The sequence below is a fragment of the Eulemur rufifrons genome, chromosome 7, assembly GCF_041146395.1.
Source record: "Eulemur rufifrons isolate Redbay chromosome 7, OSU_ERuf_1, whole genome shotgun sequence".
Classification (NCBI taxonomy): Eukaryota; Metazoa; Chordata; class Mammalia; order Primates; family Lemuridae; genus Eulemur; species Eulemur rufifrons.
The window spans coordinates 65924652-65946424 of NC_090989.1; the positions used below are offsets into that span (position 1 = coordinate 65924652).

At 45.4% G+C, this 21773-nt stretch overlaps 1 protein-coding gene across 7 annotated transcripts in view; it reads right to left on the reverse strand.

The window, feature by feature from the left end:
- Nucleotides 1–21773, reverse strand: part of MYLK (myosin light chain kinase) — a 181978-nt gene that overhangs the window by 105627 nt on the left and 54578 nt on the right. For all 7 annotated transcript variants that reach the window (XM_069475118.1, XM_069475122.1, XM_069475117.1 and 4 more), the window contains 7 exons: nt 12619–12667; nt 11636–11801; nt 10547–10712; nt 8751–8769; nt 7063–7598; nt 6303–6509; nt 439–573 (listed from right to left, as the gene is read on the reverse strand). In XM_069475118.1, coding sequence (XP_069331219.1) covers nt 439–573; nt 6303–6509; nt 7063–7598; nt 8751–8769; nt 10547–10712; nt 11636–11801; nt 12619–12667 — 1278 coding nt within the window. The remainder of the gene's footprint in view (nt 1–438; nt 574–6302; nt 6510–7062; nt 7599–8750; nt 8770–10546; nt 10713–11635; nt 11802–12618; nt 12668–21773) is intronic.

Consider the following 21773-nt stretch of genomic DNA (forward strand, 5'->3'; position numbering starts at 1 on the left):
AATTAATTTTTTCAAAGGACCTTACTTGACCCAAAAAACAGAGTTGGCATGTCTTTATAGGTCTACAACATTAAAAAGAATTACTGGTGTATGAACCCTAGAACCACCTGTCACTAAATAAAAGGTGAGACCCCTCAAGCAACTTTGATGTGGTTCATTAGTTCGTTAATTGATTTGTTCATTCACTGTCTCAACAAACACTAATGGGGGGCCTATGATGAGTCTGATTACTGTGTTAAAGAAATTAAATTGCATGTGCTTCTATGTCAGGGACCTCATGAACCACTTCATAGAAATGATCTAATTTAATTTCACAACTGCCGCCCTGCAAGGTAGGTGGTGTTATTCCCATGACGCAGATGAAGAAGTCCAGGCTCGGAGAGGAGGGGGAACTTGCTTAGGGGACTGGGGCAGAGGGCTGGGGCAAGGGCGACTCACCATTGAGCAGCCAGGTGATTCGGGGCACTGGGGTGCCCTGCACGGGGCACCGCAGCACAAAATCCTGGCCCTCGATGACGGTGCAGTCCTGCAGGACACTGGAGAATGAGGGGGCCACCTCCGTCACAGCCAGCCCTGTGAGGGAAAAGGACAGACAGGCCATCTCAGGTCACAGCTTGGCTGCTTTGGCTGTCACCCCCAGCCTCGCAGGCAGGCACCTACTGTCCCGGGCGCTGGGCTTCCTCAGCAGCCTGGCTTTGCCTTCCCTCTCTGTACAGGGAGGAAGCAGGCGGCCTCGTGGCATGGAGACCTGGAGCCCGAAGCAGGGTAACTGGCAGCGGCTTTTTCACAGTCACAAGGCGCCCTGGGCCCTGGAGTGCTCTGACCTGGGCCTGCCCTCTCTCCTCTGTGGCCCAGGCACCTCCTGGGCATCCCGAGAGCTCCTTCCTCCTGCCTTCGTGGTCCTGCTCTACCCTCCAGTGTCCCTTCTCTTCTCTAACACGTCCCACCAGTGATTACACAGTCCTGTGCGTATCTTTTTACTTGTAGAACCCACAGGCCCACAGGTGAGGATGTTTCCACTTTAAATTATTATAATTATCTTTTCTAATTCCAGAACTGAATCAAATGACAAAGGACTCACATGTGTTCCAGTTTTCTAAGCATAGTTTTAGGCCCTACCTAGGTCGAGAGTTCAGAACTGTTGGGGGCCTGGGAATATGCATTGACAATGCCCCTCATGAATCTAATCCACGTTCTAGTGAGAACCCCTGAGCTGAACTTTCTAAAACCCTTCTATATCAGTGAATTGGGGAACATTTTATAGTTTGGGGACCTTAATTAAGAGCAATAGGAGTATATAATTTCTTCTACAACAATGAGAACATGCTGCAGAAGTATCAAAGTGGCTATAGATGAGAAAAGGTAGCTGGATCTGGTGATTAGAATTTATATCACAAGAGAGCCTATTCAATACAGACATGAGGGGAAAGGCATGTTATATTGCAGGCATTCATGGGTAAGAAAACTAATAATATTTGAGGGCCTACTGTGTGCCAGGTACTTTTCTAGATGTGATTGTGACAATGCCATGAGGTTGTTATCTTGAGCTGATTTTACAGATGAGGTTAATAATTTCCCAGAGCCAAGCCCAATGGTGAAGCCAGACCTTCCATCCAGCTCTCTTGCTCTACAGCCACATTTTCTCCTCTAGGCCGGGGGGAGGGTGGGCGGTGGGAGCGGAGCTGCAGGACAGAATCATGTGCACTGGGACAGGCCTGGCCCTGAGGGAGGGGTGGACGGACCACCTGGGAGGTGCAGAGAGGCACCATCTCCACCCCTTTCCTGGCCAGTGTCAAATTCCCTCATTAGAGAAATGCCTTTGGGAGTCATTGAGAAGAACATGGGCTTTTGTGCCAGCAAACTTGGCTTAGAAATAAGTTCTTTTTTACAAGATATGTGAACTTGGATGAGTCTACTTAACCTTACTACAGCTCAGTATTCTCATCTGGAAAATGGGTGTAAATATAATTTTCTCATAAGATTGTTGGGATGACTAAATGAAATAATGCAAATAGAGGATTTTGCACAATGCCTGGCACATTGAACATTCTCTACAGGTATTAGCTGTTATTATAAAATGGAAGCTGTGCACAGAGACTATAGGTGCAGCAAGTACAGTTTGCAGATGAAAGAGTGGAGGGATGAGCTGGGAGCTTGAGAGACCACTGGGCAGAAGGAAGATTTTCTTTACTTTTTCATTCAGCATAGCTGGTAGGAAGAAAAGAAAGAGGCCTCTTGATAAGAGCTTGAAGAAATAGTGGGAGAGTAAATTATTATTAGATCAGATCCTTGTGGAGATGGGAGGGGACAGAAAGAGAAGTCCTGGGAAGGGAAAGAGACAGCTTTTCTCCAGTGACAGCATACAAGAGAGAGAAAGGGAGTCTGTAGGAAGAGCTAAAAGAGCACACATCAGATAACCTGCTTCTTGGCAACGTCATCTGCCAAGGATGAGCTGGGACTCTTGGAGGCTGGAGAAGTTTTAGAACAGCTGGTGTCTTCAAGAAGATAGGGAGTCAAGAAGCCCTTCTGCAATGGCAAAGACCTCTGGAAAGCTACTCCTCCCCTCCCCCAAAGAATATTGGCAAAAAGAGTCAAAATCAACTTTTTCAGAACTCTGGAAAGTAACCAAAGGTTGCAACATTCTCAGGAGCATTCATTTAAAAAACAACAACCTCCCCCCCACCAAAAAAAAAAAAAAAATCCAGCTGAATCTTGGTAAAAACAGCAAGCTTTGTGGCATTTACTCCCATCCTCCTTGCCCCAGCTCTGGGGTAGCTTTGAGAACCAACAGCAACTTTGGCCCCTGGAAGACCAGCTGCCTAGCAGTGGGCAGGGTGGGTTCAGAGCTCTTGAACAACCCCATCCCCAAGACAACTGTCACTATTTGACCTGTCTGGCAGCTCCCTCCATAGCTCCAGGCTTGTCTTTCTGTGACTTAACTCAGAGTTTGCTCTGTGTGAACAGCTCTATCTCCAGGGTATGTGTAAAAAACAATCAGTGGTAATTGCTCAACATCACAGCTGCTCAAGGCAGCAAAATAAGCTGGGTCTAACAAGAGCCTGACAAAAAACTTAAAAGGAAAAACTGGGGAATGAGATGTCCAGGGCTTGGAAAAGCTCTGACATATTCCTGGGAACCCAGAAGGCCACATGTGTGTGCAGGGCTGTGGACATGCCCGGGGAAGACCCGAGAAGGCCTTCCTCTCTCACCTCTGGCTGGCAGGAAGTAAAGGCCTTAGCAGAGTTGAAAACTGCCAGTCGGAGCACTGAAGACATGCCCCATCACACACTCAGAGCCCCTCGGCAAAGGCGGGGAGACGTACTTGTTCAAAGCATTTAAGGGAATCTCTATCCAATCAATTAGCTGATCATTAAGCTAACTAAGCAGGCACTTCAGTGGCTACACATGACAAATTATCCAGACTTCATGGAATGGGGGAAAATTATCATAAATCATAGTCTGATAAAGGACTTGTATCCAGAATATATAAAGAAGTCTTATAGCTCAGCCATTAAAAAAAGCAAATGACCCAATTAAAAATAGGCAAAGTATTTGAATAGGTATTTCTTCAAAGAAGTTATACAAATGGCCAATAAGCATATAAAATGAGGCTCACCATCATTAGTCATCAGGGAAATGCAAATCGAAATCAAAATGCGCTGCCTGTGGACCACTGTAATTAGGCAATAGAAAATAACGGTGTTGGTGGGGATGTGGAGACACTGGGACACTGTAGGTTGCTGGAGGGATGTAAAACGGTGCGGCCACTGCAGAAGAGTTTGTCAGTTCCTCAAAGGGTTAAACACAGAACTACCATATGACCCAACAATTCCACTCATAGGTATAAACCCTTAAAATTGAAAACAGGTATTTAAAAAAAAAGTACATTAGTGTTCACAGCAACACTCCTCAAAATAGCTGTTAATAAAAGTAGAAAACAACCAAATATCTATCAACTTATGGATAAACAAAATATGCTATATCCACACAATGGAATATTATTCAGCCATAAAGATGAATGAAGTACTGATACCTGCTACAACATAGATGAACCTTGACAACATTGTACTAAGAGAAAAAAGTCACAGGAGACCACATATTGTATGATTCCATTTATATGAAGTGTTCAGAAAAGGAAAATCCATAGAGACAGAAAGAGAATTAGTGGTTATCAGGTGCTGGGAGAATGGGGATTGACTACTGATGGGTAGATTTTTTTGTGGGAGGGGTGATGAAAATGTTCTAAAATTTGATAGTGGTGATGGCCACATAACTCTGTGAATATATTAAAAATCACTGAATTGTACATGTCAAAATAGTGGCTTTTATGTTATGTGGAATTATATCTCAATAAAGCTGTCACACAGAACAAAGTAAGACAAGGAGCTAACCTGAGATGAACTGCCCTAAGGTACAAACAGGCTAAAAATAATCTTTTATGAGACTAATGTAAATTCACAGAAGAGGAAGCCATAGGAGCAAGTAGGCTCTCTGGGTAAACCATCAACCTTTGGTGGACCTGATGCCACGTGCCTGTCCCCTGCCCAGACACAGACCCCTGGCTTGGACGATGAGGCTCCAGCTCCTGGACCCGTGAACTCTGCCTATGGGCACTCCCACCTCCCAATGGAATGGATGGTATTCCTTGCAAAGGAATTCTTGAACATAGTAAAAATCCCAGTTAAGAAGGGAATCAACAGTATACAGTGAATGCTAAGACCCCCTTTCTACTCCTGCCCAAGGATCCCCAATTTCTCCTCTCAGAGGCAACTTGTGTGCCCTTCCAGAAATGTTTTATGCATACACAAGCATCTTTGTGCATGTACATACATAGTTATTTTCTTCTTTTTACAAAAAACATATCGCCCCTATAATAGCATGCAGCCTGTACTTTGTGCTTTTCAATTACTGGAGTATTTTGGACGTGTTTCATGAGAGTCTTCAGAATGCTGCATGGCATTTTACTGTAAGGATAAACCACTAAATGATTATTTTTTTGGATATATTTATTATGGAAAATTTCAAACAGATGAAAAGTAGAGAAAGCAGTATAGTGAATTCCTATGCACCTATCTCTCAACTTTCATTTATACTGACATCATTTTATTAGTACCCCTGCCAATCCCTCCAAACATGAATTATTTCTAAGGCAAATAACAGTAATCACATTTCACCAGTCAATAACTTACTTTATATCTCTAAAATAGATGGCTTAAGAAAAAACCATAAGACCACCATCGCATGTTAAAATAGCACAAATTCCTTTACATCAAATATCTTGTCAATGTCCAAACTTTCCTGATGTTCTTATAACATTTTTTCTTAAATTACTTCAATCAAGATCCACACAAGGGCTTTATATTGCAACTGTTGATGTTGCTTATGAACATTTTAGTCTAAGATTCCTATAAGTTGGTTCTCCCTTCCTTTTCTTGCTTACAATTTATTTGTTGAAAAAAATGGGCAAAGGTTATTTGTCCCATAGAGCTTCCAACAGCCTGCAATGTGCTAAATCTGTCTATCCTTGTGGAATTATTTAATAGATTTCTCAAGGGTATGACATGGGTCTAGGGTCCACATATGCATTTAGAGTGAGGGGGAAATCTTTTAAAGAGAGACAGGCACAAGAATATTTATCACAGTTTTGTTATAATAATGAAAAATGGAAACAATTTAAATATTGAACAAATAAGAGCATGTCTCAATTAGATAACACCTACCCAATGCAATATTTTATGGTCGTTAAAAATTATGCTTTCAAAGAATATTAAGTAATAAAGATGTTTATATTACATGAGAAAATTAGGATAGAAAGCAGTATACAAAACAGCACACTGATTTTATTTTAAAAACATTAAAATATTTATTTCTGAGTCATAAGATTATATATTGTTTAAATTCCCCACAAGCATTACTTTTATAAACAGATATTACAATAAACATAAAAGATGTGGGATCCCACATCATCTCACATTACTCTGAACCTGTCTGTTTAGTGAACGCTTGGTTCTCTGCGGTCACGAAAATGAGTCATGGATGCTCGAGCAGCTGAGGGTCTAAAAAAGGTAGCTCTCGGCTGGGCAGGGAGAGGGGCCTGGGCATGTTTGTTTGGAAGGGATTCTGCTGTGAACTCCCGAGGAAGAATCACTGGCCTGGAGCAGTGTATTTGGCCTTGGTGTGTGGGTGGGAATGATGTTTCTACCAGGTCATATATGGGGGGCTGTAGGGGATGAGCTGTATGAAGCACCCCATGAATGGGCTTCCCACAGAGAATCCAGGGTGACCTGGAGGAATTTACTCACTTTCCACGAGGAGGGTCCAGCTACAGGACACCTGGCCTTGGATATTGGAAGCCGTGCAGCTGTATCTCCCGCTGTCCCTGGCCCGGGCTCTCAGCAGGCAGAGGTAGTGAGATCCGGCATCTTCATAAACCTCAATGGTACCTTTCTGTCTCCTCACGGGGGTGCCTTCCAGGAACCAGGCCACTTCAGGCTTTGGGATCCCTGAAACTACAGGGCCAGGTGGAGAACATGAGCCCCGAGAGCACAGTGTACTGGTGGGTGGGTGGGGAGGGGAGGGGAGGGCAGAGCTCAGTCTGGGGTGGGGTCACCTCCCTCCTGAGTGCTTCCTCACCCCCCACCCTGCATTCCACAGGCCTGCGCATCCTTAGGCAGCGTCAAGGTCCCTGGGAGGAGGAACACAGCGTGAGGGGCCAGGTCTCCAGGTTGGGCAAAGCCAGGAAAGGGGAGGAAAGAGAAGAGGACAGCCTGGGGTTTGTTTTTTGATGCTGGTGGTGATGAAGGTTTTGTTCCTTCTAGGGTGGTAAGATTAGGGTACAGGGACAATGCTCTATTCCACAGTGAACACTGGGCCCCTGCTGGGGGTCTCTCCGGAACAAAGGACATTTCTAGACTTAGGAGAAGACCCCTGTAAGTTGGTTTCCTGGGGACCCTAGACCAAGGGGATGGGTGGATATAGGGCTGTGACCAGCTGTGTGAAGGAAGGGAGTGGCCACCAAGGGGCGACACTTTGGTAACCAGCAACTTAATTAACTCTACTCACCCTCACATCTGAACTTGACTGTTTGATCTTCCCTGACTTCCTGGCTTTGAGGCTTGCTCTCAAATTTGGGAAATGTCAAATCCCTCTGGTTCTCCATGGGGATTCTCTTGGTAGCAACCTTGCCCACAACTTCCTGGCTTCCCAGGCCAGACTGCCTGGAGGGGAGGGTGGCTGGATGGGGAGCAGTTGGCCTCTTCCTCTCTTCTCCGGAAGGAGACAGGGCCCCCAGCACTGGTGCCCTCGCTTCCGGCTGGACTCTGGCGGCCTGCAGGGTGATGGTGCTGGAAGTCTTCCGGAGGACGGGGGCCTGCAGGCCCGTTCCGGGCAGGTTCCCACGCTGCTCCAGTGTGGACTCCCGCAGGGGCTGAGGCTGGCTGCTCGGGGCCCAGGCCGGGGAGCCAGCCCTCTGGGGGCCGGAGCAGTTCTTACTCCCAGCTGCAGTCTCCAGGCTGTCCGCTTTCGACCCCTGTGAGATTCCATTGGTCACCTCCCTCCTGATGTCTGAACTGGCGGCCTTTGCTCCTCTCACACACGACCTGTTTGGGGAGGGGAGAAGGAGGAATAGAATGACCATCTGGTTACTCACAAACATTACTCATCACAAGCACAGATTCCAGGGACCACAAAAGCCCACAAATTAAGAACAAATAAGAGCAAAAGTCTTTCTTTGCTGTTTGCTCAGTTTCCTAAGCCAGAACGAGGCAGCCATTCTAGACACTTCCCTGCCCTGCGCCCCACCCGGGCCCCCTTTCGCCTCCACTTCTCTTCTCCACTGGTGCCCTCCCAGCTCACACCCCCCGCGGCTTTCCCTCGCCCCCTCTGCCCTCGCTAATCCACTTCTACACAGCAACCACAGTCAATCTTTCAGAAACATAAATCGAATTATGTCGTTTCAAGTTTAAGGGTTTTCCAACAGCTTTTCCCCTCTATTAGGGTAAACTGAGCTTCTCAGGATGGCCTACAGGATGCTGGCTCCACTGCTCCTGACGCTGAGACACCGGACTGCGGCCACACGGGTGTCCTTCTGGGTCCCCACACGCCCGGCTCTCACCCCGAGGCTTTCCCACGCTCTCCCCTGTGTGGGGAACTCTGGGCCTTTCTTCGCCAGCTAGTACTGCTCTTCACAGGGCTGAGCCCAGATAGCGAGGTTCTAGACGGGGCTTCCCTGACCCTCTATTCTAAATCTGCGCCTTTCTGTTATTCTTCTTCATGGACGCATCACAGTTTGTACCTGTGTATTCGTGACCCTGTTTAAAGCCCTTGTCTACGCTGGGCTGTCTGCTCAGCCCTGCACACTCCACATCTGGCCCTGGCACCACTGGCAGCAAAGGAGGCTCCGGCGGACCCGGGTGGCTGGATTCTGGCATGGAATGCGCGTGGTGGCTTTCTCAGGGCAGAGCGCCCTCCCTAACCATGGCTCACTGGTGAAGGTACTGCACAGATACTGAGAAAGGGGGTGGCACTGAGTTTTTGAGAATCTCAGTGGCAATAGTAAGCCGATATAGAGCCTGTACGGCATGTTACAATAGGAGGACAAAACAAAACACTCAAACCAACATCCTCCAAACAGTCAATTCTCACTCCCTATACAATGGCTTGAAAACTGAGGGCATTTCTCAGTAACAATCCTCCTTTCCTTGCAGACATTTCAAGATGGAAAGCATAATAATCACAAAGCCTTGACGTACCTGCTGGCATTGTCCAAACCTAGAAATGGGGAAGAGTGGAAAGAATGTTAGTGGAATACTCGGAATACTTTACACATCAAGTTGTCACTTCCCAAGCATTTCCCTGTCACTATGGTCCCGTCCTGCCCACTCCTTCCAGCTTCCCTGGTGCTTAACATCTTTGGTCAGTTTGACAAACTCCTCCCAGCCCCAGAGAACATTCCTCCCAGCCCTGGCGTATGCTGTCAAAGCCGCAAATGCTGCCCTTCCTCTGCTCTTAAATAGTGGCTGGTGCTACCATACCCTGAGGACACAGACTCTTTTCCTGCTCACTAAACAGAAGGAAACAAAAAACAATCCAGGGACAAACAAAAATAAACATCTGCTGAAAAGTTCAAACCTAAACATTGTAACTTGCTGGCAGCCCTAAAAAAAAAAAAAAAACAAAAAAAAAAAACCCAAGTGTTCACTTTTGACAAATACGTGTTTTAAAAATGCATAGAGAAAGCGTAATTTTATTCAGTTCTTCAAAGAAAAAACATACAAGATATTTTTTTCCTGCCATGTTCTTTTTCAAAATTTTTCATGAAAAATTTCAAAATATACAATAGAGAGAAGGATATAACAAATGCTGAAAGTCAGCACCAAGATTAAGGAACTATCGACACTTTGCCACTCTTACTTATCCCTTTTTATTTTCTTTTGAGTATTTTAACACAATCCTAGGCAATATACTTTGTCATTAAGTCCATCGGAAGGGAACAGTTTTTAACCCAGTGCCGGGGCAGGCACACGGAGAGCAGCTAAATCACTGCTCTGGATGCCCACCGGAAGCTCCTGATACAACAGCGGGTGAGCGAGTCCAGTTCTCTGGTCAGGGCCAGCACTTCTAGTTTGCACAGTGTCAAGTGGAACAGAGAACACCAGCACGTGCTATGCTTGGTACAGATCAGGACTGTTTCACGAAACTTGTTTCGGTTCAATATGTTTATGCATATACACATGTTCTGCACTGCAATATAGTGTAAAACAAATTTCTTTATGTGGATTGTGAAAAACCCACAGACTGGGCCAAAAATAGTACCCAGAGCAAGGAGGAATAGTTCTGCAACAGGAAAGAGATGCAGAGACAAAAACCTCCGGAGAAAAGAGGAGAAAGGAGGAGGAAGGCGTGAAGGCCACTTCCCTTCTGATGCCCCAAGCCTTGCCTCCCTCAAGGCTCCTGCTCCAGTGAAGGGACATCCAGCCCCTTCCCCCTCTGCCCTCTGCATCCCCAGGCTGGACTTGGAGGGCCCAAGGGACTGTAAGGAGCAGACATGTTCAGAAAGATTTCCAAGGAAGAGCTGACAGTGTTGATGGGTCAAGGAGGAAAGGGGGAGGGGTCTAAGGGGACGCTGAACTGTCCAGTCTGGGTGAGAATGAACACAGGGACCCTGAGCAGACAGCGTCAGGTTGAGGGAACACCTGATTTCAAGGACAGAGTGGATGGTGAGTAAATTTCAGGCAGGTTAAATCTGGGGTGATGGCAAGACATTAGCAACACCCGCTCTTCCAGTTGGCAATGAGAGATACAAAAAGGAGTCCAAGTGAGGAGAGGACTGAAGACACAGGGACGGGGAAAGTGTGAGGACACAGGGGAAGGTGGCAGCCCAGCGCACAGCATCTTCCCTGTGGCTGGGCCTGTGCTGCCCCAGCCCCTTTCTTCTTGTTAAAGATGTGCCCGGGGGATTGCACGGGCGTGTGTGGAGTGTGCCACGTGTACACACACACAGATGCTCAGAGGGACCGTTCTCCACCAGCCCGCCCACAGCTGATACCTTGGATAGAAAGCTCAGCTGACATGGAGGCCTTCCCTGACCCGTTCACCACCAGGCACGTGTACACTCCCACATCATCTTGGTTGACTTCATGGATTTCCAGAACTTGCACCCCATTCTTCTCAGACATAGACACACGGGTGCTCGGCTGCAATGGGATGTTTTCCTGTGGATGGCAACAGGGTAGCTTGGTCACAGAGATCTGCTGACCTTTTGGCAGTGTCCTCCTGCCTCCTGCCAATCCTGGGGGGACAGACACCAGGGCCTGGGCAGCAGAGCCCTCTGCGCTGGGCTCTGTCAACACGAGTGCTCAGAGAGCAGTCGTCAATCCCTGACTGGCGGCCCATGCATGTGGTGTGGTGTGCTGTTCTGTCCAGCTTAGCATAGATGCACGGAAGCTGTTTCAAAGGAGCCCGAGTTTGAGGGAGGAAATCCCCTATTCCTCATTTCAGTTTTTCTCTGCCTCCAGGAGTTCCGTCTGTGAACAACCTACCCTCCCTGGCTCTGCCCCCACGTGTGCCCTGCGGTTCCTCACTGCCCTGTTTGACATCCACCCCCACCCCGTCTCCCTGCCACCACCTCTTCCATCTCTGTCTTCACTTTGCCCAGGCCTGAATGATTTACAGGGCACTTCTACAGGGAGCCTCCCGGCAATAATTTGAGGTACGTGGTGTTATTTCCACCTCCCAGACAAGGAAACCAAGAGCCACTGCTTCCAAGAGATCCAGTGACTTGTCCAGTGCCACGTGCTTTATGAATCAGGGAGCTGTGGCTTGAACCTCGGTGCCATAAACTCACATTCCTCTCTCTTGAGATTGTCAGGTCTGTCTTGACTCAGAAGTTTTATGCTATTTTGTGACTGTGAGGACATAGGAACTTTGGGGTCTGAGTAACACAGGGACAGTGTGTGATAGAGTAAAAAATAAGCATTTTTAACAAACACACAGAGAACCCTTGAAAACCACCTGGAGTTGAAACAGAAGGAACTGACCGGAAAGATAGGCTCTTTCTATTCGAAGGGTCTAACCTTGAACCTTCAGGGTCCTCAGGCCTGGGTCAGAGTCAGGGTGGGGAAGACAGAAACCTCACCTTGAGCCAGGTGACCTGTGGTTGGGGCCGGCCAGTGATCTTGCAGGAGAATCGTCCTGTCTGTCCTTCTTTCACCACCGCTCGGCCCAACTTGGTAGCAAACTTTGGTGGGCACTCTCCCCAGATGCTAGGGCGGGTCTCCACTGCAGGGGCTGCAAATCTGTCCCTGGAAAGAAACCAGCAGATAATCCAGCCCCAGACAACACAGCAATTCTATCCTCCTTCCTCCCCCAAACTTGAGTCACTTAAGTTAGGGTCAGAAACCATTAGAGGGTAGCCTTCCCAACTCTATGCCTCGAACACTTTCTCATGCCCTCTCTGGAAAAATCTGTGGCATTAAAACCTATTTCCTCTACCCCCTGGAAATGCAGCCAGAGTTCCTTTACAATTCCTGGAAATCAGGTGTACCTGAATTCTGCTTAGCTCTGGGTTTGGGCCAGTAGACTGTGAATGGAAGTGCTGAATACTATTTCCTGGGTGACCCACAGAAACCTCCTGTGAGATTCTCCATACTCTCCCTGGCCTACTCTGCTGGTGAGATACAGACAGTCAATCAGAGAGAGGCTCAAGGCCCCAGGAGATGATGGAGCTCCAAAATGGAAGCAGCTTGGGTTCCTGAAAAATTAATGGAAGGCTCTCCACCTGTCACATCTGAATAATTATAGCAGCTTCTGTTACTCGCCTCTCCGAAGTCTGCTTATTTAAATGTTCTGACTATTGCCTTGACTGTTAGAGTCCCCTACAGACTCTGGCCACGTCCCCCATGTCCTGGCATTTAGAAGCTGGGCCAAAGGGGCTCCCCACAGACGCTGCCAGGTCAGCAGGTGCTGTGTGAATGACACACCACGTCCCACGAGGCTCCCATCCTTCAGCTGTTATAACCTGCGAGGCCCAAGAAGACTTACTCACTAGACCTATCATGGTCCAGTCAGCAGGGAAAGCCAATCCAACCCTTACTCTGGCTTGGACATCCCAGAACTTACCCCAAGGTTTTGGAAACAACAGGCTGACCATGCTTCTTCATAAAACTCCCTGCAAGAAAGACAGTTGAAGATCAGGTCTGAGCCACCAACTTGGAGCAATGACAGTCAGGAAGATTCCACAGCAGGGGTCAGTGGCAGAGCGATGGCAACGTTAACCTCAACTGAGCGTGTGCTGGGCCACTGTGGGCACTATGGTAGATGCTGTATAGACATTATTATGTGAGTTTCTTGCAAGAATTTAACACATTGACTGCCACACTAGAAAAAAAATTGTTTTCTTTGGGGCCATGGTATTTTATTACGAAAATAGAACAAAAACTTCAAAAACAAAATGATCCTTTCTCATTTAATGAAAAATTTGTTGTTTTTTATTGTTTTCTGTGTGTGAGTTACATGCAACTTGAAAAATAGTTCTTGCAGCTCCCAAGGTGAAGAGACATGCGAGTTACATATGCTTCACGAGGCCCCGGCTCAAAACTAGCATTGAGTTAAATACAACTCACATGGCAGTGAATGTGTCAATGAGGCTGGTACTACATTATCCTTCTATGTTTTAAGCAGATGAGAAAAAAAATGAGATTCAAAGAAGCTAAGTCATACAAGATAACAGAATCAGTAACAGCACAGAAATCTACCCAGATCTGCTGGGTTCTTGAACACTCAACCACGCTGCTGAGTTGTTAGGCGTCACACTGGGTCTTCCATTTGGGGGCTTATCTATGGTGACCCAGCACCTCTCCAGAAAATGAGCCAGTTAAAGGGAGGGAGGGAGATGCCCACACACATCTCTTACCACCTCTGTTCACCACTGACACAATCAACACTCCATCCTTCCATTCAAGGCCCAGCAAACACAACAAGACCAAGCAGAGCAGGGCAGATCCCTGGAGATGAGCTACGGCAGAGCCAGCACCTCCCCCAGAACCTGCAGTGCTGCCACGCTGGGCATTGCCAGTCCTGGGTGAGGTGATGCCACACTAGGCACTATCCTACTGGGCGCTGCTGATCCAGGGTGAGCAGCTATGGCTGCTGTGCTGGGCAGGAAGCAGTTAAATAGCAAACCCAGCAAGGCAGCTGGGGTCAGCTGGGAAGGAACAATCCACAACATGACCAGGAAGTAACTATGAAATAGTGGGGGTTTTACTTTGAGGAATGGGGATGGGAAGGAGAGGACATTTTTGAGATGATGATCACCCTGGAAGTTCTCTTTTTGCTACAAGCTGGGAATGTTTATAAAACCGTACCCAAGTCATGCATGGGGAGGGTAGAAGTCATTCACTGATATCAGCAGACAGCTGCTATGGGGAATTGGCAGGGTGTTCACTGGAAAAGGGTAAACTTCCTTAAATTCTAGCACTGATCACATTTGTATGCCTGCATAGGAACACAGGCATGGAGGGGGAGGATCATGGCTATTTCCCTTAGCCATACCCGGTTCCACCAGGATCTTAGTGAAAGGGATTAATAGCAAACACCTGAGGCACATGTAAGCTGTGGCTCCATATTACTGGCGACTGCTATACGGGCATTTCTGTTTAACATTACTTAGTGAGCTGTGTCTAGTTTTCATTCCATAACATGATTTGGTTCTTGTCATTCCATTCCTGATCGAGGGTGAAAGAACTTCTAAACTTGTGAAAGGAGAGGCTTGTTTTGGAAGGACCCAGCCGACACATCCAGTCAAGATGCTGGGCCCCTCAGACGCTGCTGGAGGAAGTGCAGACTGTTCAGTCCTTCTGGAAAGTATTTGAGCAAGGGAAAATCACAAGCTTTAAAGATGCTCTGCTCTTGCACCAGTACCTCCCTTTCTGTGACTCCATTCAAAGGGAACAATGCTAAAACCAGAGAGGAAAATTTACAAAGCTGTTTACTTTGGCCTTCTTTGTATTAAGTAACAGTAAAAATTAGAAACACTGTAAATGTCACAGAGTAGGAAGACAATAAGTGGTTAAGTTAAATGCACAGACATCTTATTCTGCCATGACATGTTTAAGAATATATGAAACACGCAGATATATGTTAAAATATTCTCCCATTTACTCCTCAGCACACTCCAAATGGTCTGTGGTCCTCCCCACTTCACTGAGTCCCATGCTGCCCACCACCTGGCCAGACTCGATGGCAGACCCTCTGTCCCCATCTCACTCAGATGCTTGGTAGCATTTGACAGAAAGGCCCACTCCCCTTCAAAGTTCTTTCTCTTTTAGACTCTCTGCCTTTATTTAGCTGGTTGTCCATCCTCTCTCGACCTTCTCTGCTTGACCCCTGCATGCTGGGTGCCCTAGGGCTCAGTCCTGGGCCCCTTCTCAGCTCTATCTATGTCCCCCAGAAGGTCTCAGACAGTCCCGCAGCTTTAAATATCATCTACATGCTGACGACCCCCAAACCGTACCCCACCAGAGCTTCTTACCCACTTGTCAGAGTTATCCAGAACAATCCCCAGTATATTGCAGGTATTTGAATATTTGTTAAACAAATACATTTTATGAAAAAAACAGCAGCATACAAAATTATCTATTCAATGTGATCATAATTAGGTAAAAGTAAAATACCCAAACAGGAACATTATCAGAAGATATCAAAATGTCATCGATAGTGATTGTTTTTGGGGGGTGGGACTCTGAGTAATTTTATTCAGCTGTATTTTCTAAAACCTGTACAATGGCAAAGAAAACAACAAAGCATGATCTAGTTACAAAAAAAGAGAGAGGGAGGAGAAAGACAGTGAAATCTGGCATCCATACAGAGGGTGGACAGGGCCTCTATGTACACTCCATACAACAGCATTGTCCACGTCCCGACCACGCACACGCCCACCGAAATGTCTATGTACTATCTCCTGTACGCATCCCCAGTGCTGTATCACTCATTGCATCTTGGAGTAAAGATTTCAGAAAGATTGGGCTGATCAACTGCTGAATGGCTAAACAAAAACGCGATCTAGGCATACACTGAAATATTACGCAGCCATAAAGAGGAATGAAGTACTAATACATGCTGTGAATGGATGGACCTTGGAAAAACGTGCCAAGTGAAGGAAGCCAGAACCAACAGGCCATGTATTGCCTGAATCCATTCATAGCAAATGTCCAGGAGAGGCAAAGCCACAGGGAAAGAAGGTGGTTAGTGGTTGCCAGGGGCTGGAGGAGGAGGGATGGGGAGTAAATGCTCAGTGGGTGTGGGGTTTCCACTGGGGGTAATGAAAAAGTTTCAGAACTAGATAGTGGTGATGGTTGCACAACGTTGTGAATGTATTTAATGACACTGAACTGTATACTTTAAAGTGGTTAAACTGGCAAATTTTATGTTATGTGTATTTTACCACAATAAAAAAATTAGACTGAGCATTTTTAAAACTCTCGGGAACTAAACATCTTAGTCTAAAAGCTTTATTCTTTTAAAAATAAAATAAAAGCAAAAATACGACATTTCCCCAAAGAATTCAGCAAAAAGAATGTTATTTAGAGACTTCTGTGTCAGGGTAAGAGTAGTTTATGATACGATTCAAGCAGTCAGCTGAAAGTAAATGGTATTGAGCAATGCTTATTTAAATGTGAGTTAACACCAGAGTTTAAATCAAAACAAAAAGAGAATTGGGGCTAAAATATCTAACAGAGTCTATTTATAGGAAAAAAACTTGAAGTTGCAAACTGTCAGATAAGGCAAAATCAATTTTGCAAAAGTACAAAAATTTGGCAGAACAGTAAGGCTATGTAGAAAAATAAGTGGAAAGAGGATTAAGGTAGAAATGCCAAAAATAGAAGAGTGAGTTAAGAGCATTGGTGAGGACGGGATCAGGTTGTTGAGCAAAAGGAAAAGCCAAGACACTGAGGGTATCTGAGCCAATTATTTTAGATTTTTCAAGGACGAGTGAAAGAGAATGCTGGCAGGTCTTAGGAGTGGAAAGTTCAACAGTGGAGGGGATAAAAGTAGACCCAACCCTATTTGTCAAAGGACATAGAAAGACTGACCGAGACAGACCGTCTGCTCAAAAAGTGAATAATGTGATAGAGATTGTGAGGAGGAGAAATGCCTCTAAAAATGTGTAGCAATATAATTTATCATCCAAACAAGGACTCTCAACACTAGAAGAGACACAATTAATAATTATGCCAGGACAACAGGAGTAAATCACAAAAACTGGGGAGCAGTCATCCTACTGTAGACAACTTCCATGTGTTTTTAAAGGATTGCTTAAGACAGTGGTTCTCCACTCTATCAGAACAAACGTCCACTTTTTACTACATGTATCTAGTAATGCCCCCTGTGCTATCCTGAATTGAAGTTCCCTGCTAATCACCCATACATATAATTTCAAAAAAAGCAAAGCCTTAAATAAAATACTGAGGAAATACAGAAGAAAATTCTAATAATATCTATTTCCTTATGTAACTGTTCAAGCATGACTATTTCAATATGTAAATGCTCAGGCACATTAAAAGACAACGACACAGTCAGACACTTGCATTAATTCCTAATGCATGTTTGGACTGGAAAGTGAATGATCAAAAAATCATACTGTACAAGTAGCACAAGAAAATGAAGAAACACAGGATATGCAGACGGCTGCTAGAATACTAAAATAAAAAGTAGTGTTAGGATAAATAACAGAACATGTGTTATATAAAAATGAAAGAAGAAAATAACCTTGGAAGATAACACAGCAAGACAAGTTACAGACCACTGAAATGGTGGAAAAAAAAAAACAAACCACTATTAATGTGGTGTCAAAACAATTCTGTTTTATGACATGGGATTGTAAAAAGTTGTCACAGAAACCTCATCTATGTCTTAAAATCCCACCATACCTTGAAACATACATTCAGTGACTGCTTTGGCCAAAGGGACAGTAAAGATAAGAGGAGGCCATAGAGAAGCTTTGTGTTAGGATGAAAACCAGCAGTCACCCCAACAAAAATAACTTCAGTGCATAATCTTTATAACACAGATTTATCATTGTACCCAAAGATTTAAAAAATACGTGAGATGGCAACAAAATTCAATGAGACATCTACGTTTCATGTATCTCCACTAATTTAATACTATTTGACTCTAAATCTGTTAAGAGTTTCAAGTCTCCGCTGATCCACATTTTCAGGGCAATAGTGAAGGGTGATAGTGTAGTAACTGCACTACTTATATGTATAAAATTATATAAAGTAATTGTATATACATGTAGCTTGAAATGCTATATTTCATTTAGTGGAAAAATTTGCAGAGAGTAAATTTTTCAATAATTTTAAAGTTATAACTTCATTCCTTTTAAGCTTCCCTCCATGTAATGCCCATTTCTTAAATTATTTGGCTTGTTTTTACAACTTCTTGAAAACCTTTTTCTGTATTATTGAAGACGAAGGAACCACTGATTCATGTATTTGTGGTGTATCTGTTCCTGCACGTTTCTTGGCTGTAAGGAATTAGGGAAAATTCAGCACGTCCTGCACCCCAGTGCTTGCCCACTAAGCACCAGCACCTCCCCAATCACTAGGAAACCACAAGGGCCCCACGAAGCTCCTAGGTGCTCTGTAGAGGGTGGCACTGTCTCAATTTAGAGCCACTGGCTTAAAAAAAGGGATCAGAGCTTCTGGTTGAATATTCAACTTGATACTGAAGAAAAAAAGAGAGTGAAAAAAACAGTTGAAACTAAAGGTCACTGAAATTGCTCAATGTGGATAACATTTTTACAGAAATTCTACAAGAAGATGTCTCCTTCCCTTCCTGGAAGCACTTTGCCTTTTCTCTTAAGGCTCAGATTTTATTCTGGGTTTTATTGTACATATCAGTCTGCTTGTTGAAGCTCTGGCTAATACCTTCTACGTAATAGGGACTAGATGAGTGTTCTGGGACAGATGAGGTCCCAAAGACAGCCACACAGGCAGTCAACAAATACCAGGCTCCTCCTACGCCCCAGACCTACCACGGGTCAGGCCCTGTGCTAGGTTCCTAGCACTGGGGATTCAGTAACTGATTAAGGAAAGACACATTTTTGCCTTCATGGAGCTTCTGCTTTTAGTGGGGAAGAGAAACATTAAAAAATACTTATTTACAATTTAAACACAAATAAATTCAGTATAAAGAACCGAGCGCTTTGGGGGAGTGCCTAGCTCAGCCACCTCTGGGCGGCACGGGGGCTTCCCAGAGGCAGTGAGGTCTGAGCTGAGGGAAGGTGGAGCAGGATCTCCAGGGGGCGAGGGCAGAGCAGCAGCACAGGCCGGGGCTCAGGTGAGGGAGGGCTCAGTGTCTGACAGAACTGGGAGGTCTGGGTGGCTGGAACGAGCAGGCAAGGAGAGGCTGGAGAGGTAAAGAGAAGCCAAGTCACACAGGCAGGGCCTTGTTGAGGGTGAGAGTTTAATTCAGAGGCAACAGTAAATCACTGGAGGAGTCAAAGGCAGGGAGTGATAATACCCGATATGAATTAAGAAGAAAAGTTATTTAAAACAGCAGTGTGGAAATTAGTGTGGGGTATGAGTAGACATGGGGAAAGCAGAGGGGAATTTCTGCACCAGGTAAGAGATGATGGCAGCCCGGGCCAGATGGTAGCAGTGGGGAAGGAAAGGAGTGGACAAATGAGAGCTGCACAGGAGGTGGCACAGCAGGATTTGGGGACACTTGATGCAGGGGTGGGAAGGGAGCATTTGAGGATGACTGAGGTCATCCGGCCACCCCCCTCCTAAGGAGATGGGACCATCACCTATCAGAAGTTGCAATGAGCCTTCCTGGGGGCAACCCAAGTCCTAATGATAAACATTAGTGGGACTCTGCCAGAGGATACCTGTCACTATATAAACAGGCCCTTGTCCTATACAAACTGTTCATTCTGCAGTCTCCACCTATGCAGAGTCCACTGCTGCAGCCCACTCTTGCCAGAATGTACACATGTACATTATTCTTATGCTGTGAGACTCTATAACAATTATATCCTTCCACAGAGGGTAAGGAGGTCATCACAGGGTGTCAAATAGACATTTCAGGAATTCTGTTTGGGGCTCCAGGAAATTAATGCACTAAAGAATTGATTCTTCCTCAAGAGGTTGAAGTAAAATATACACCTCTTAGAAGATAAACTATTTCCTGGTCATTCGTGGAGAAGGCAGTCGTATATCCTACCCAGTGAGTTCAAAGGAACAGCAACAGGAAGTTTTGTTTTGGAGGGGGAAATAGTTCAGTAGATGCCAATGATTTCTCAATTGTCTTACCTACTCTACAGAAATTTAGATCCTCAGCAGAGAGAAAATAATTTATTTCTTTTAGAGTTTTCCTTTAAAGGCCAAGAATCCCAGGCATCCTAGCTTGCTTCTCTAGAGCTGTGTTCTGCTGTGATTCCTGAAACAACACTAAACCAAGTAGCAGGTATTCCCTTTAGTACTTAAATCATAATTTTCTATCAATTTATAAGAAAACAAAGAAAACTTTATATCACTTTTTGCAGGTCTGGTACAGCGTGAGTCACCCGGCTGCTGTTTTCAGTGCAGGCGGCAGAACGGAAGCCACTCTGTGGGCAAGCGCAGCGTATGGGCAGGTTATCGTAAGCGTGGATCTGCGGAAACTCACTGCATCAGTAAGCTCCCATTTTTCTTGGGGATAACGCAAAATGATGATGTATCAAAGACTAATGAAACACCTGAAAAAATGTAATCAGAATACTTGTAATAAACCTATGTGTTTAGGAAAATAACAGTAAGGTTAAAAGGATCCATGAGACAAAAGTAATCATACAGCATGTCCCTCTAGCTGTGGCTAGGAGGAGCTATGAGCAGTACGGAAATGGAAAAGGAGCAATGCGTTCATCCTCTCGAATGGGCAGGTCTCTAAACACTGCCCAGCCTTGTGCTGCAGACCTCCCACTGTCTCCTCCCAATCCGTCCTTCAGCTTTATTCCCCACTCCTCTTTGCTTGTACCTGTCTACTCTCCCACACTGAGCTCACCCACCCCCAACCCAGGCCTTAACTCTTTCCACTTCCATCCCAACCCCATTATCTGGTCTCAATCTGCCATCCAAATCCGACTCACTCTTCCAGGACTAGTTCAAGCCCCTCTTCCTCCAAGAAGACATCACAGACCCTTCCAGCCTCCAGGGGCCTCATTTTCCTCTGAACTTACAGAGCTGGCGTGCCAGTCATTTGGGAAATGAACCCATACTGTGTGACTGAGTTGTGCTTTTGCTTAGCTTTTAATGTGTCCAGGTCTTATCTGACCAACCAGGTTCTTGCAAAAAGGACCTCACAGAGGATTCTGTCTCCCACACAGCACCATGCAAAGTCAGCGTTTCATAAATACATCCTGACAGTGAATCTTAATTGCAATGTAATAATTAAGTATGAGGTCAAGCAGGTCATTCTTAGCCAGGCGTGGTGGCTCACACCTGTAATTCTAGCTCTCTAGGAGGCCAAGGTGGAAGGATCACTTGAATTCAGGAGTCTGAGGTTTCAGTGAGCTATGTTGATGCCACTGTACTCTACCTGGGGCAACAGAGCAAGAGTCTCTCTCAAACAACAATAAAAAAAAGGTCAGTCTCTTGAGGGCAATGACCAAGTCTTGTTGCTCTTTGTGCCCCAACACAAAGTTAGCACATTCACTGGAATTTGATGGATGAAGGAGAGGCTAGAACTGTGAGCCACTGGGAAAAGCCTAACTCCACAAAGGTGGAGAAGGGAGAAGGAGATGGAGGGAGAGAGATGGGAAGAAAAGGAGGCAGCACAAGTGGTAAAAATCGACGTTGGGCCAGCCAGGGGAGCTGGTGTGTATTTCATGGGGAAAAAGAGGCAAAGTAAATGGTAAGAACAAAGGCGGGAAGGAAGTCAAGGCAAAGGAGATTTAAAGTCATCCTTCAGGAACAGAATAAGAGCAAGTAATTTTCCACCTCACTCCTTTGTATACTACATAGGTGAGGCTTCTGCCAAGGAGGTCTTGACACACAACTATTTCACAGCAAAGAGATTAATGGGGCAAAAAGAATAATTTTCATCTCTGCCACATTTATATTGTTAACTTTGATGAGACAGAAAAGGACAAAAACTCAGAGCATTTTAAGATTCTGCCTGGATTTAAAAAAAATAGGGCATATGCCCCTAAAAAAAAAAAGAAGGGTCATTAGGGAGTTTTATAGACAGAAAAGTGTTTTAAAGAACATAAGTGGGAGATATAATTATAGGTC